Source organism: Penicillium solitum (assembly GCF_028829755.1).
Source record: "Penicillium solitum strain IBT 25940 chromosome Unknown utg000005l_segment0_segment0, whole genome shotgun sequence".
Lineage (NCBI taxonomy): Eukaryota > Fungi > Ascomycota > Eurotiomycetes > Eurotiales > Aspergillaceae > Penicillium > Penicillium solitum.
Genome location: NW_027072125.1, coordinates 2,447,467 through 2,461,975, shown reverse-complemented (window position 1 = coordinate 2,461,975; position 14,509 = coordinate 2,447,467). Strand labels below are relative to the sequence as shown.

The 14,509-nt window shown below is 31.2% G+C and overlaps 3 protein-coding genes across 3 annotated transcripts; 2 read left to right on the top strand and 1 right to left on the bottom strand.

Moving 5' to 3' along the window:
- Positions 1–1,241: 1,241 nt before the first annotated feature.
- On the top strand, positions 1,242–1,675 carry N7455_008542 (uncharacterized protein; the record flags this gene model as incomplete). The annotated part of the gene is given in 3 exon segments (XM_065605895.1): positions 1,242–1,260; positions 1,275–1,360; positions 1,394–1,675. The coding sequence occupies 3 exon segments, from the start codon at positions 1,242–1,244 to the stop codon at positions 1,673–1,675; spliced, it is 387 nt and encodes a 128-aa protein (XP_065460844.1).
- Positions 1,676–4,160: 2,485 nt separating this feature from the next.
- Positions 4,161–4,394, top strand: N7455_008541 (uncharacterized protein; the record flags this gene model as incomplete). The annotated part of the gene is made up of 1 exon (XM_065605894.1): positions 4,161–4,394. The coding sequence occupies one exon, from the start codon at positions 4,161–4,163 to the stop codon at positions 4,392–4,394; it is 234 nt and encodes a 77-aa protein (XP_065460843.1).
- A 9,278-nt stretch (positions 4,395–13,672) lies between these two features.
- On the bottom strand, positions 13,673–14,182 carry N7455_008540 (uncharacterized protein; the record flags this gene model as incomplete). Its single annotated transcript, XM_065605893.1, has 1 exon — positions 13,673–14,182. The coding sequence occupies one exon, from the start codon at positions 14,180–14,182 to the stop codon at positions 13,673–13,675; it is 510 nt and encodes a 169-aa protein (XP_065460842.1).
- Between the last annotated feature and the right edge of the window lie 327 nt (positions 14,183–14,509).

The following is a 14,509-nucleotide window of genomic DNA, read 5'->3' as shown; positions in this document are numbered from 1 at the left end:
TTCAGCTTTAGTGGGTAGAGCCCGTATAAACCTATATAAAACCGCAGAAACCCGCGATAATGCCTATAATAACCCGCAAACCCCGTAGTATAACCCGAATAACCCGCGAAATAACCCGCGAAAACCTGTATAACCCGCGTAAAAACCCGTAAGAACTAAGAAAATCACGAAAACTACAATACCCTGTCAAAATATATATCTACAAAATATATTTTTCTAACTCTACCTATAGTTTCTAGCTTATACTATAATAACTCTAATAAAGACGTAATTTCTGACCGCGGTCAGAAATAGTAGTACTGTAGTAGTCTTAAGGGAGCTTTCAATATATAGATAATTTCTGACCGCGGTCAGAAATAGCGGTAGTCGAAGAGTGCCTTAGACGTATAAACAAAACTGCCGTAGATTACTGTATTTTATTAGTATGAATCAGCATTTTTATACACTTCGCCATGGCTTGATTGGGAAAATTATGTAGCCGCGGGTTTTTGCGGGAACCCGCGCGGGTAACCCGCGCGGGTTGCGGGGCGGGTTGCGGGTTGGTCGAGTCTACCCATTGGGTTTGCGGGTTCGGGTTGCGGGTCGATTTCTCTTACCCATTCTCGGGTTTTGGCGCAGTCTATTTCTCTAGCGATTAGAGATAATATTCGAAGGTATATAGATCCTAATTAAGACGTATTTCGGCCTGGTAGTAGAGAATAAAGATGTCGGTTATAATATTATAAGAGTTACAAAGTAAGGTTTTAGTCTATTTTTTAAAACTTCCTTAATTCGCCTTATCTTCGGGGTAATTTGATATATAATTCTACTATTTATCTGTATAGGAGGTATAAAGGTAATTTATAGCGGCTAGGACCTTCTATAAATCCGAGATATATTTCTTCGGGGTACTCTTAAAAAAAAAGCGGTTAGGTCGTTTAGCTATTCTTGTCTCTATCGGATACCGAAGCTTAGCCACTAGTAGTATATCTTTACAATTTTACCTGTTTCTATAACTATAGATACCATTTTTTATACTAAATGTTACGGAGATATTATACTTCGGATAATAAATAAAGCTTTAGATAACTATATCAGGTCTCTTATACTCTATAAAGTATAGCTTACTCTAGATCTTAGAGCTAGCCTAATATCTATATCTACTCTTAATAAAGAAGATATTAGGACGTAGGTTAAGAATAGTATTATAACTTTTAAATTATAGAATCAGTATTCCGAATTAGTTATCGGGTTTACTACTTATGAAGGCGAATACTACTAGTTAAATTGTAAAGGTATTAATAAGATTTATACTATATTAAATTATAATATTAATCTCGACCTTCTTTCTAGATCGCCTAACTCTATTTTTATCATAAAGGTTTATCTCTAATACCTATCTCTATTAATCTAGCCTATCGTTCGTTATACTTATTATACTAAAGAGAATAAAGTACGGAAAATAGAAACCTCCGCCGACAATATTAAATTAAAGAAAGGGGCTAATATTATCTTCCTATATATATCTTATATTAAAGGTAAAGGCTATATCTTACCTTTCGGTAAAGAAAAGTCAATTCGTTCTAAGCCTAGAGAATTACTTTATCTCGATATCTTGGGACCGATCTCTATCGCGTTATATAGCGGAGAAAAATACTTTATTACCTTTATCGATAATATAAGCCGCTTCTACTAGTTATTTCTTTTAAAATCTCGCTCTTAAGTAACTAAGACCTTTATATAGTTAAGAAATCACTTAAAAACCTAGTTTAGGTACTTAATTAAACGAGTATATAGTAATAATACTCCTAAATATAAGCCTCTCTATATATATCTTTTATAAAAATATATTATTTAGGACCCTACTCCCTCCTATATAAAGTAACTAAATAGTATCGCCGAGATTAAGAATCGATACCTAGTTAAGCCTTTAATTACTATAATAGTAGAGTATTAGCTACCTAAATACCTATAGGGCTACCTTTTTAGAGGAATAAACTATACTATAAACTATCTTTTTACGTTAAAAATTGATATATCTCTATATAAAGTACTCTAGTAAGAAGCCCGATCTTTCTAATCTTTAAATACTAGGTTATTAGTATTAGTTTCTTATCCCTAAAGAAAAGTAAGCGATAAAGATAGACCCTTATACAGAGAAGGTAAGGATAATCATATATAATAAAAAATATAATTATATTATTTATAATATATAAACGAAGAAGATTTAAAAAATCTTATAACGTTATCTTTAACGAAAATCCATTACTAGTAGTACTTCTAAATACTTCTTATAATATTAATTTACTATCTTAGGAAGATTAATCTATAATAGATTCGTCTGTCTCCTATCGTTATATTTTAATTAATTTTCTTTAAGAAAATAAAGAAGAGACTCTTCTTTAAAATCTATTTAATAAAATCGAGCTCTATTATCGGTATTTTTCGGTTATCTACCCTCTCTATCTATCGAGGATAATCTTAATAATAATTCCTTTACTCCGGTAAATATACCTCTTTATTTATCTAACCCTTTAATCCTAAAATACTATACCCTAGAGATCAATAGGGTTTAATCTAATCTAATATATATTACGTCTTATTCTAATAATCTCTCTTATCCTAACGACCTTCTAAATCCTAATTCCCTCCTTTTACCCGATAGCGATAATAACGATATTAGAATAGTAGGTAGTTTAGATAGGTCTATAGAGGTATAACGGATAGAAACTAACCCCTACTTTAAAATAGGTAGGATAGGGGCTCCTATAAAGCTATAGTCTACTTCCTAGTAGATTATTAATTAGGATAATTCCTTAAATTTCTTATATCTAGATCTAGTTCTAGACAATTTAAATAACCTAATATATAAGCTATTAACTTATTAAATAGTATCTAGTTAAGATAGTTTACGACGATTAACTAGGTCTCGTAAGCCTAGTTAAGCTTATATTAAGGGTTTAGCTATTTAATCTTTCTTTAACTCTAATAATATATTATAATTTCTAGTAGATACCCTTAATATACTACTTAATCTCTTTACTATAGTAACTTTAAAGTCTTAAAGAACCTTAGTATACTTCTTTATAATTAATATCTAAGGATATAAGCTTCGAGTTAAATTGATAGAAAGAAGCTATTTCCTATATCGAAAAGGATAAATAGTTAGCTATTACTTATAAAGAACTCGCCTATTAATTAAAAAATAGTACCTAGCGTTATATTCTATATATTAAAAAGAAGGGTTATAAACCGCTTTCTCTTCGTTAGATATTTAAATTAAATATAATAGTATATATAAAGCTCGACTTATTACTCGCGGCTTTCGTTAAAGACCTTAACTTTTACGAAGTTTATACTATTATAGCGAAGCTAATATTATTTAAGATTTTTATAGTTATTATAGTAGCTAAAAACTAGCCTATTTACTATATCGATATTATAATAACTTTTCTTTATACTTCACTAAAGGAGCTAATTAAGATCGAATTACTAGAGGGCCTATAGAATTAATATCCTAATAAGATTAACCTATTAATAAAGACTATTTATAGGCTAAAATAAAGCCTAAGAGAGTAGTATAATCTTCTATATAATATACTTACCTTTATAGGTTTCGTTTATACCTAGTTAGATCTTAATATAATTATATTAATAAAGTTCTTACTCGCTATAGCCTAAAGAACTATAAATCGGTTATTATCCCTATAGATAATAAGTAACTATTAATTATATCTACTAGCTCTATATCGAAAGCTAAAGTTAAAGAATACTAAATAAAGATTAGGATACTAATCTAGTTAATAGTTTTTACCCGACCTAATATTATATTTAGGGCAGTGCTATACCCCCCCCCCCCCCCCCCCCTGCCTGAAAATTCAGTCAGCAACTGTACCGCCTACCTAATTAAATGTTGCTCCTGCCTGGACACCTGCTTCTACCTACCACTCTCCACACCGCCTTCGTGTCAAACTACCCATATAATACTAGCAGGACAATAGGTACCTGCCATTTGTATGTAAACCCCTAACAAAATTAAGTCACTTTTGTCATATAACACTCCGTACATACATGTAGATAGGATTAAGCAAATTGATACTCTAATTCTGGTTTATATATATTAACCTGCCTTCCCCCTACCCATTTCTTCTTCGTCAACTTCGTTAAATTCACCTATCAATATGGCCTCCCTAGGCCTGGAATATCTGGAATCGGATCAAGATTCCGACCCAGAGATCGTTCCCGAGTCCCTACCGGCTATGTTAAGCACCGAATCTCTGTCTCCCGCTATGCTAAGCACCGAGTCCCTCTACCCACGGATGCCGCTCCCGCCTCTTAGTCGACGATATAGTAACCCAGAAACAACCACTATTACGAATCAATGCCTATTCAGTATCTCCCTCCGGCTTTATTAGCTTACGAATACCTAGAGTATTACTATTAAAAACGAGTCGTATAATCACAACCCTTTACCTACCACTACCTATAATATTTAGCGTAAGATTGAGCTAGCCCGGAAGATCGATACTATTAAGTAATAGCTATAATAAGGGATTTCTACCCGCTAAATTATTACTAGCCTTCGGGAAAGTAACCTAGGGTCTTATATCTTATCTAAGGATATTAATAACCTTCGGATAAAGCTATACTAAGAGTTTCTTAATAGTCGTACGCCTGCCTATCTAGGCGTTACTATAAGAACTTCTAAAGGATAGGAATTGGATATTTAAATATAAACTTAACGATAATCTCTATATTACTGCCTTATTTTATATATATAAGACCTATATCGTAATACTTCGTTCAAATCCCTAGGTTCTTATAATAGACTATATATATAAGACTAACTAATATAGACTCCCTTTGCTTAATATTATCGGCTTTACTACGACCGGTTTAACTATCTTAGGTTTACTTTTATTCGGGATAAGAAATAGGAGATATACAAAGTTATTCTTTAGTATCTTACTCAAGTATACGATTCTTTCGGTCTTAAATACCCCTATATAATTCTTACTAATAAAGAAGATAGACTGATTGTTATAATCTAGGCTACGCTCCTTAAAATAAAGTCAATAGTCTGTATCTAGTATATTAATATAAAATTTATAAAGAAAGCTCGACCTTTCCTCTCTAACTAGATTGTAAAAGCTCGAAGAGAAAGAGAAGCTACCTAGTAAGACGACCCGGATAGTACTATTATACGTGAGATAAAGACCTAGCTCGCTAAGAAACTTCGTAAATAGATTAATAAGGCCTAGATAAAGATATTTAAACGATAGAACCGTATTATATACGCTAATATACCTAAAGTAATAAACTAATAGTAGGAATACTTTAAAGAAAACTATAAGGATCCATAGACTTCGGCAGAACCCATTTTGGGTCGGAGTCTCCGACCCAAAACCCAATAGGTTAAACCCAATAACCCAATAATAACCCATTTGAACCCATTTTTGTATAAAATATAGGTCTTGGCGTTTATAACGATGCTAAGTCATTCAAATAAATGACTGTTTTTTACAACTGTTCTGGTTTGTTCATCGAATATTGCTATATTATCACAATATTGAGTTGGAAAATTTATGTAATTGCTCTGAATTTGAAGTTAATAGGCTTTATATTATATTGATTACCGATAAAACTTGACATTAATTATAGTATAGTGGTGTTCTATTAATTTAAGTATTTGTTAATTGTGGACTGTTGAAAATATATATTTATAGTAGAGGTAAGTATATATATATTATAGGATAACTATAATATAAATAGAAATATATTACTATTTTATTTTATATATAATTAATATTATATTAAAGCTATCTTTCTCTTTTCTTATATTTAACTTCTTATATATACTTTAAATTATATTTTCTAACTGTGGTCGGAAAATCACTTCTAGGAGGGTAGGTATATATATTATTATTTCTAACCGCGTTAGAAAAGCTCTTTTAGGAGGGTAAATAAAACATTTTTAAGGGATCTTCTAGGGAGTAGGTTATAAATAGGTCCTCTTAGGTTTTAATAGGTTACAAATAGGTTCTCTTAGGTTTCGATAGGTCCCGTTAGGTCTTATTAGATTCTCTTAGGTTAGATCTATTTAAATAGGGCTTATATAGCTAATTATATAATATTATAGCTTATACCTTTTAATCTATCTACTTTACTATATATAGGACTAAGGTATTTATTATTTATATACCCTTCTCTTATAAGTATATACTCTCTCTATCTCTCCCCCTTACCTCTATAATATTCCCCTTTTCGGTCGTAATATCTTAAAGCTAGTATTCTGACTTTTTACTTACTCTTTACGATATAGATATAGATAACCTTAGCTATTTTATACCCTCTTCTCGAGTTCTAACCCTATCTAGTAGCTAGCTTACGATTAAGCCTTTTAATACTATTAATACTAGCTTCCTTTAGCCCTCCCTTCTACTAATTCTATATTCTCTTACTTATATTAGCCCCGATCGGAGAAAGGTATATAATATATACTTTATAATAATATAGTATATAAAGAATAGGTTAAGTAGTAGCTATAAACTAATTATAGGTAGAAAAGTAAGATTTCCTAGGATTTAAATCGTAATTTAAATATATAGAGTAACTTCGACCAAGTTACCTATACTAAAGATAGAGCGCTAAAGGTAATATATAAGCGCTACTTAAAGATCCTAGAGTATCCTTATTCTCTATTACCTAGCGGAAAGGGCTATTATAGTATATTAATAATATTAAAGTATTTAAAGATAGTAGGCTGTCGTAAAGCTTAATAGGGAGGGAAAGGAGAAATTACCTAGTTCCTTTAAAAAGTAGTATCTCCTTACCTCTTTATTTAGTTATCCGATTTCCCTAATACTCTTAGATATATAGGATTATAGCTTATTAGAGGCTCCTTTTTTATAATTAGTATAGGAAGAGTATCTTCTCTAATTTCTTACCCTTAATCGACTTCTATTCTACCTTATCGAATACTTTATAAGCTATTCCGATTAGCCCGCTCTATACTATCTCTCCCTCCGATACCCTCTATTACTATAATACGTCGTTATTTACGTAATATTATTATAGAATAATAGAAATCTATCCTCTAAATACTACCTAACGATATAAAAATCTCGATCGTATTAGATTACTAGACTTCTTTATATAACTAGGCGTTTATAGCTATCACTAGCTATTTTATTAATAGTAACTAGATATACTAAGAGGTTCTATTTAGATTTAAACTACTTTATAGCTCCTATACCGGTTTAAATCTAAATAGTATACTCCTTAAAACTCTAGTTAAGTATAAGATCTAGGATCGGGTATTTAGAGTTATAACTAATAATATAACTAATAATAAAATAATAGTTAAGGCTATTTAGTAGGCGCTCTCTAGCGATATAATAATAACCCGAATACCCTATCTTACCTATATTATCTAGCTTTATTTAAACTAGCCCTTTAATCGTTTAAAGGCTATCCCTCTAAATAAGAATATAGAAATAAAGTAGACTAACTAGAAGTTATCTAACGTATTTCACTACCGAGCCGGCTATACCACCGAGCCGGCTACTATAAAATATATAGTAAATACGATAAATTATGATTTAATATTTCAATAACTATAGTCTATAGGGACTTCTCCTTATAGCCTCCTACTTTTAAGATAATATCTAGTCTCTTTAGGGAGTTTAAAGAAATTTTACGACTTTATGATTCCGATATATATATTTCTAGTTTTTTTACGACGTATTTTTCGGTATTTTTCGAAATCATAATAATATAGTACTCTACTCTCTTTAAAATTGATATATAGTACTAGTAATTCTTATTAATAGTTATCGATAAATAGGGAGATAGAATAAATATATAGTTATTAAGATATAAATGTGGAATATATCGCATTTACTATAGTGTTTTACGGTGGCCGGCTCGGTAGTGTGGCCGGCTCGGTAGTGAAATACGTTATAGTAAAGGCAAATAAATACTTAGTACTAGATACGGAGGATCTTATATACCTTAAATAAGGTCCGTTATCTTACTATATATATTTATATAAGTTTGTAATACTAGGCAGCCTTTCTCTGACTTTAAGAAAAGGGATCTTAGCTTATTCTAATCTAGGATATAAGGACTCGGTAGAATTCTACCTTAATACTTTATTATATAAAGAGATATTATTTAATAATTAAGAATAGCGTTAAATTAACTATCTTCTATAAATTACTCGGCTATTCTTTAACTATATAATAGAGCTCTCGAAGATAAAGGAGGTTACTATATATCTTATCTTTACGATTTATAATACCCTCTTTAATCACTTTTTTAGAGTAGAGGCGCTACTTAAATATAAGCGTATTCTATAGAAATCAGATATACTTAAAGCACTTATAGCTAGTCGCTTAAAACTTAATAAATATTACTCTTAAACCGATAATCTTAAAAGATATATCTATATAGTTAGGATAATACTAGTACCTAATAGTAGATTTTAGTTCTTTCTATCTAATAATTAGAAGCCTTACTAGCGTAATACCTACCGGAAATCGTTCTAGGAATTATTAATTCTATATTAAGAGCGTCTTATAATAAATTAAGGATCGACTAATACTCTAATAATAGTATTATCTAGTTCTAGGCTCAATAAGATACTAAAGAGTAATAAGATATCTACAAAGCTAGCTAGTAATAAGATAACTTAATATCTTAATAGTAGTATATTTATAATCTATTTCTTCTCTATATAGGATAATACCAATATATTTATACTACTAGATCTAATTAATATTAAACCTCTTTAATTCTAGTAGGAGAACTAATCTCGTTTCCCTATAATCGCGTTACTTACTCGCGATATTCTCTCTATTCTAGTAATTAGTACTAGTATCGAATAGCTCTTTAATACTATTTAGGATATTCATTACTACCGCCGTAGTTATATCTAAAGTCTAAAATAATCGAGGAGCTTATATTATTTCTATATATAATAAGATTTAATATTAAGGATATCGAGGTAAAGTAGCTTAAGTAGTTCTTTATACTAGCTGAGATTAAGTCGGTAAAGGAGTAGAACGATAAATATACAGAGGATACTAAGCTTAACCTAATTAGTGATAATAAAGAGGAAGAAGGAGTAGATAATAGACTACGAGAGATATCTCCTCATTTAATAGATATAGATATAGAGGTGACAGAGCCAGAGTTACTAGAGACTATAACTTAGAGACGGGCCTTAGGGAGGAAGCGTAAGAGTAGGGCAGATAAGGATTTCGAGTAATATTAGAGAAATATATCCTAATTCAATTATTTAATTTATTCTCAATTTATTCTAGAAGGGCGCTATAAGTAAAATACTCAATATTATAAGCAAAAAATGCATTAATTATACAGTTACACGCTAGAAGTCTATTTGTCTGATTTACACTATATTGGGGCCCCAATGGGTTTTGGGTTATAGCTTATAACCCAAAACCCATCGTTGGGTCGAAGCAATGGACCCAAAACCCATTTTGGGTTGGGTTGGGTCCGGGTTAGAGTGGGTGGTGCCGAAGTCTAGTTTCTAGGGTAAAATTCCGGCTTAATTCACTACCCCGGCTAGTAGGGGGGGTTAGTATTCGAAACCGGATATTAAGCTTTAAAATCACTCGGTCGGGTCCGAATAGTACTAAACCGGTAGCTAAGAAGCTATTCTTAATTGTCTCCGATTTAAAAGCTTCAATTTATACGAGAGGATATACTTCGAGGAAGTTAAGTTTATTAATATAATTGATCCCGCTCTGTATCTTAGTTTTAACTATCCGACCATACGATCGTTTTAATACCGCAAAATAACCTATATTAAGAGGTTATAAAAGATAAGATAAATACGCTAGTATATAGATTAGTATTACCTTATTTTACTTATAAATTTCGTCAAATTTAGGTATTAAATAACTTCCGTAGCTATCGAGTATTAAAAGCCGATACCCCTCCTTCGTATATAAAAAAGTACTAGAAATAAAGAGCCTCTTAAGCTAACGAAGCCTAATTTTATCGGAGGTCTAGCTATTAGGACTAATTTCGAAGCGCTAATCCTCCGGGAGGCCTTTAAACTATAATTTAATAAAGACTTTATCTTTAAAAATTATATATAGAGGAAGGGCCTAGATAGAAGTATTTATATACTTAATTATAGTTACCTACTTTCGATTTCTAGATTATAAAAGTACTCGCTAACCGTAGTATTTACTCCTCGTTATAACCTTTATAGTTACCGTTAACCCTATCGCGAAACTAGTCTTATTAAAGTTATAGATATCATTAGGGTCCATTCTAAATTAAAGGATTATCTTTTAAACTAGATTAAACTACTCTCTAATAATTTTCTAGTCTTTATATTTCGCTCGCTTATAGTTATACCGTTTGGAGAATCGGGAGGAGAGAAGAGGACGTCGTTTAACAAATTTTATAACCTAATTTTAGCCGACTAAAAGAAGGGGAGTAGTTCTGCGCTTTTAAAGAAGAAGGTCTACTATTTCTCGTACTATAGAGGACCGAGGGGTTACTCTACGTAGATCTATAGAGAGAATCCATTTTTTAGGAGATTCCTCTTCAATCTAGGTCAATTTCTATAGGCTAACGCGAGAAATCGCGTGGTTTTATATACTATAGAGGCGTATAGCGAGAGTTGAATTCGGTATTTTAAATCAGCGGGCGGTTTCACGAATTGAAGAGATTTCTCGATTCTTAAAAGCCTACATAGCTAGTAAGATCCTACCCTCTTGCTCTATTAAATTTTTAGAGCTCCGGGAGCGTATTAGTGGCGTGGTAGGTGGTAGAAGAAGAAAGGGGTTAAATTAATTGACGCATTTTAGGTGGGTGTCCAGCTATAGGGTGTGTCCAGCAACGGGGTGAAATACGTTAGTTATTTCTTAGATTCTATAACTTCTATTAATAATTTATAAGGCGTATAGTATAATCTTGAAGCTATTATATTCGTTAATAAGGTAAGGTATTACCTTTAAATAGTTAATAAAATATAAAAAAGCTTTAATATACTTAAAATAGAATCTAGTTAATATACTAGTTCTCTATTACTATAATCTAGCTCGATAGACTAGAATCGAGATAGATATATTAGATAGAGTTCTTAGAATAGTACTTACCTAGTACTATAAATAAGAAGATTTCTAGTATCTAGTAGCGTTCTACTTAAAGATAATATAGTAAGCCGAATTAAATTATAAAGTTCTAGATAAAGAGCTTCTAGTAATTATATATATATTATAGGAGTAGAGTAGTATTATATTTAAAATTTATATTCTTACAATTTAGAAATTACTATTATATTTAAATTTCATATTTAAATTATAAAACGTCAATTATATTAATTTCTAAATATATAAATAAATGCAATTACAACTAATCTCACTAAAACAAATAACTAGATATTCAAAATATAATTGTAATATAAGATTTAATTATAACTTATGACTTATAAAAAATAATCTTATAATAAATATAAAGTCATAATATATTTAAAATATAAAGATCATAATTAATTCGAATATATAATTCATTAATATTTAAATGTAACATTAATACTGCATTATGAATCTAATGAAATCATGATATTTAAAACTAATTATGATTATAATATTTATAAATATAGGGTAATGACCCTAGTATATAGATTCTTTTTATCCTTTATGGTTTTTCTTTTTTTTGAATTGAATGAATTGATTTATATTACTTCTTATATTTCGTTTATACCTTTTTTACTAATTTTGTTATTTATTTTCCTTCCTAATCCTTTTCCCTACAACCTCCTAGAGTACCTATAGATATACTAGATCTAGGATTTTCCTATTAGGCTACTTACCTAAATCTAAATTAGAATTCTAAGTTATATTTACTTAAATTATACTTATAATTTACGTCTAGATTCTTTATCCCTATAATACTTTATATTATTAGGATTAGTATTTCTTTAGCTCGATTTTAAGTCGGGATATTATTATTTATAATTTAGTCCTAAATTAGGATTATTAACTCCGCTCTTATAGTAGCTTATTTAGAGTTTAGAATTCTAGATAGTCTATCTATAGGATTTATCTTACTAAGTCTATACTTTATAATAAAGTTAAAAGGTATTAGGAATATATACTACTATACTTATCTTCTATTTAGCTTTTACTATATTACAAAGATACGTAGATTTATATAATTAGAAAATATTTCGATTAGGTATCTACTAATATTAAGATAATACCTCTACTATTAAAAGGAATATATAATAGCGAATAGCTCCTAATCTAGTATTATATAGTTAAGTTCTACCTCGGAGAACTTTCGGGACTAAAATACTACCGAGTACTATTATCCTTCGCTATCTAACTAGGATAGTACTCCTCCTATTTCTTAATTTAATATATCTATTTCTAATCTAATCTATTTTTTAGGGTTAAAATAATATAGTAGGGACGCCGGTTAGAATAAGGCTTTTAGCTACCGAAACGCTATCGATTCGGTAGCGCTAAATTAAACTTTTCTAGGCTTCTTCCTATTCTTTAACCCTTTAAATATTAATATTAGGTATAAAGATATATAAAAATATCCCTTAATAAATCTATAGTAGAAATTATAAAACCCTAGGAATACTTATATATTATAGTAGCTCCGAGGCTCCTCCTATTCTTAAATAACTCGGATATAATCTATATCTATCCGAACCCTAGTCCTATTAATAATAAATCCTAGGAATTCGACTTTCTTCTAATAGAAAGTATATTTTAATAGTTTGATATAGAGTTCTACCTTTATAGCCTTTTAAGAACCTAATATAATACTTTTAAAAGTATAGGATCCTTAATCTAGTATAAAGATTAAGATATTATCTAAATACGTAATATAAACGATATCGATTAGCCCGCTAAGCGCTATATAGATATAGCTCTAGAAGGTAGTAGGAGTATTTAATAAACCGAAAGATATAATTATATATTTAAATATTTAAAATAGTTATACCTTATCCGAAAAGCGGTTTTCTATTTATCGCTTTCTTAGATCCGAATATAGTAGTATATATCTTTTATATCTACTTTACTAAAATACTAAGCCCTAGAAAGCCGGTCTAGGATTTCCGAAATAAGAGGTAATAGATACCAATTCTTAACTAAAATACGGTTAAGATCTCTGTTATAGTGGAGTACTACGTGTGGTAGAAGTAGAAGAAGTTGTTAATTATCAAACTAGTAAATCAGGGGTTTAAATACCCTCTCCATATAAAACCATCCGAAGACTGCTCAGTCTGTCAAACATAGACACCTACATATTCAACAATCTCTATAGTCTATATATAGATATAGGCCTCAATCCTTTTTAGGATAAAAAGGATCGATACTCCTATAGGGCTTTTAGAGAGAATCCTCTTTTTCTTAATATTCTCTACTAATACAATACGTGTAAGTTCATAGAGAAAGCACTGTAAGTATTCTGGTGGACGAAGAGGAGAAAGAGAGGACGAGAGAGCAGGCAAACTATCTAGGTTCTATCTACATATAATACCTTAGGCATCCGGGTATCCAACATCTACTAGGTAAGCCTATAACCGGGTCGTCGAACTGCGGCCACCGCCTTCGCGGTGTCCGGGTTCCCGGGTCTAATTGCATCCCGGGTCTAATTGCATTTTTGTCCACCAACACCAACTAATTCATTGAATTTAAATAGCATCACCTTCTAAATCAACACAATAAAGATCATCTATCCATTCCCGGGCCATTTCTGCACCATCATCATCCTCAATATCACCCGGGTTTTCAATGTCGCCGTCGTCAATCGCTTTCAAAATAGCTGCTTCCCGCCAGGCTTTCTTAGATCTGTTGAATATCTGTAGTCTTTCTCGGTCGGCACGGTCGGAGATGTGTTTTTTGCAGTCCTTTACTAAACGAGGGCCTAGTTCAGGCAGCCTACGCTTTGTTTTAGCAGTATTGGACTGCTTTTTCCGTCGTAAAATGCGAACATTGTCCTCCGCGAATTGAGCACTAACCTCGGTAAGAGCGAGTCCACCTTCTAAAATGCGAGAAAGACTATCCCGTACCTTCGGAGAAATTGTAGCATCGTTTTGTATATACTTCACGACCTTACTACTCGCTTTTCGGAGTTTTTGAACGGTCGTAGGTGGTGAATTTGGTAGTGAACTTGATGGTGGGGGTCGTGTCGTTCCAGACATAATATCATGAACTATAAACCCCGGTATTTCGGGAAGATCATTGTCTGTCAACTTCAATTTTTCAAGACCTTTGTCTAAACTGATAGGCCAAATTCCAGTTTCTCGGAACCCGTGTCGAATTGTCCGCTCGGTTAATGATCGTGTACGTATATCATAAATACCCGCGAAGAAATTGGCTTTATATTTCGTATCACTACCCCAAAAAGCAGTCTCGTTGTTATATTGTTTATAGTAATGCTTTAAAACCGAGAAAGGTGTATTATCGAGAGGTTGGCAACTATGTGTTATATGTAGAATAAAGCAGTAAGGAATAATGCGTTTTGTCCA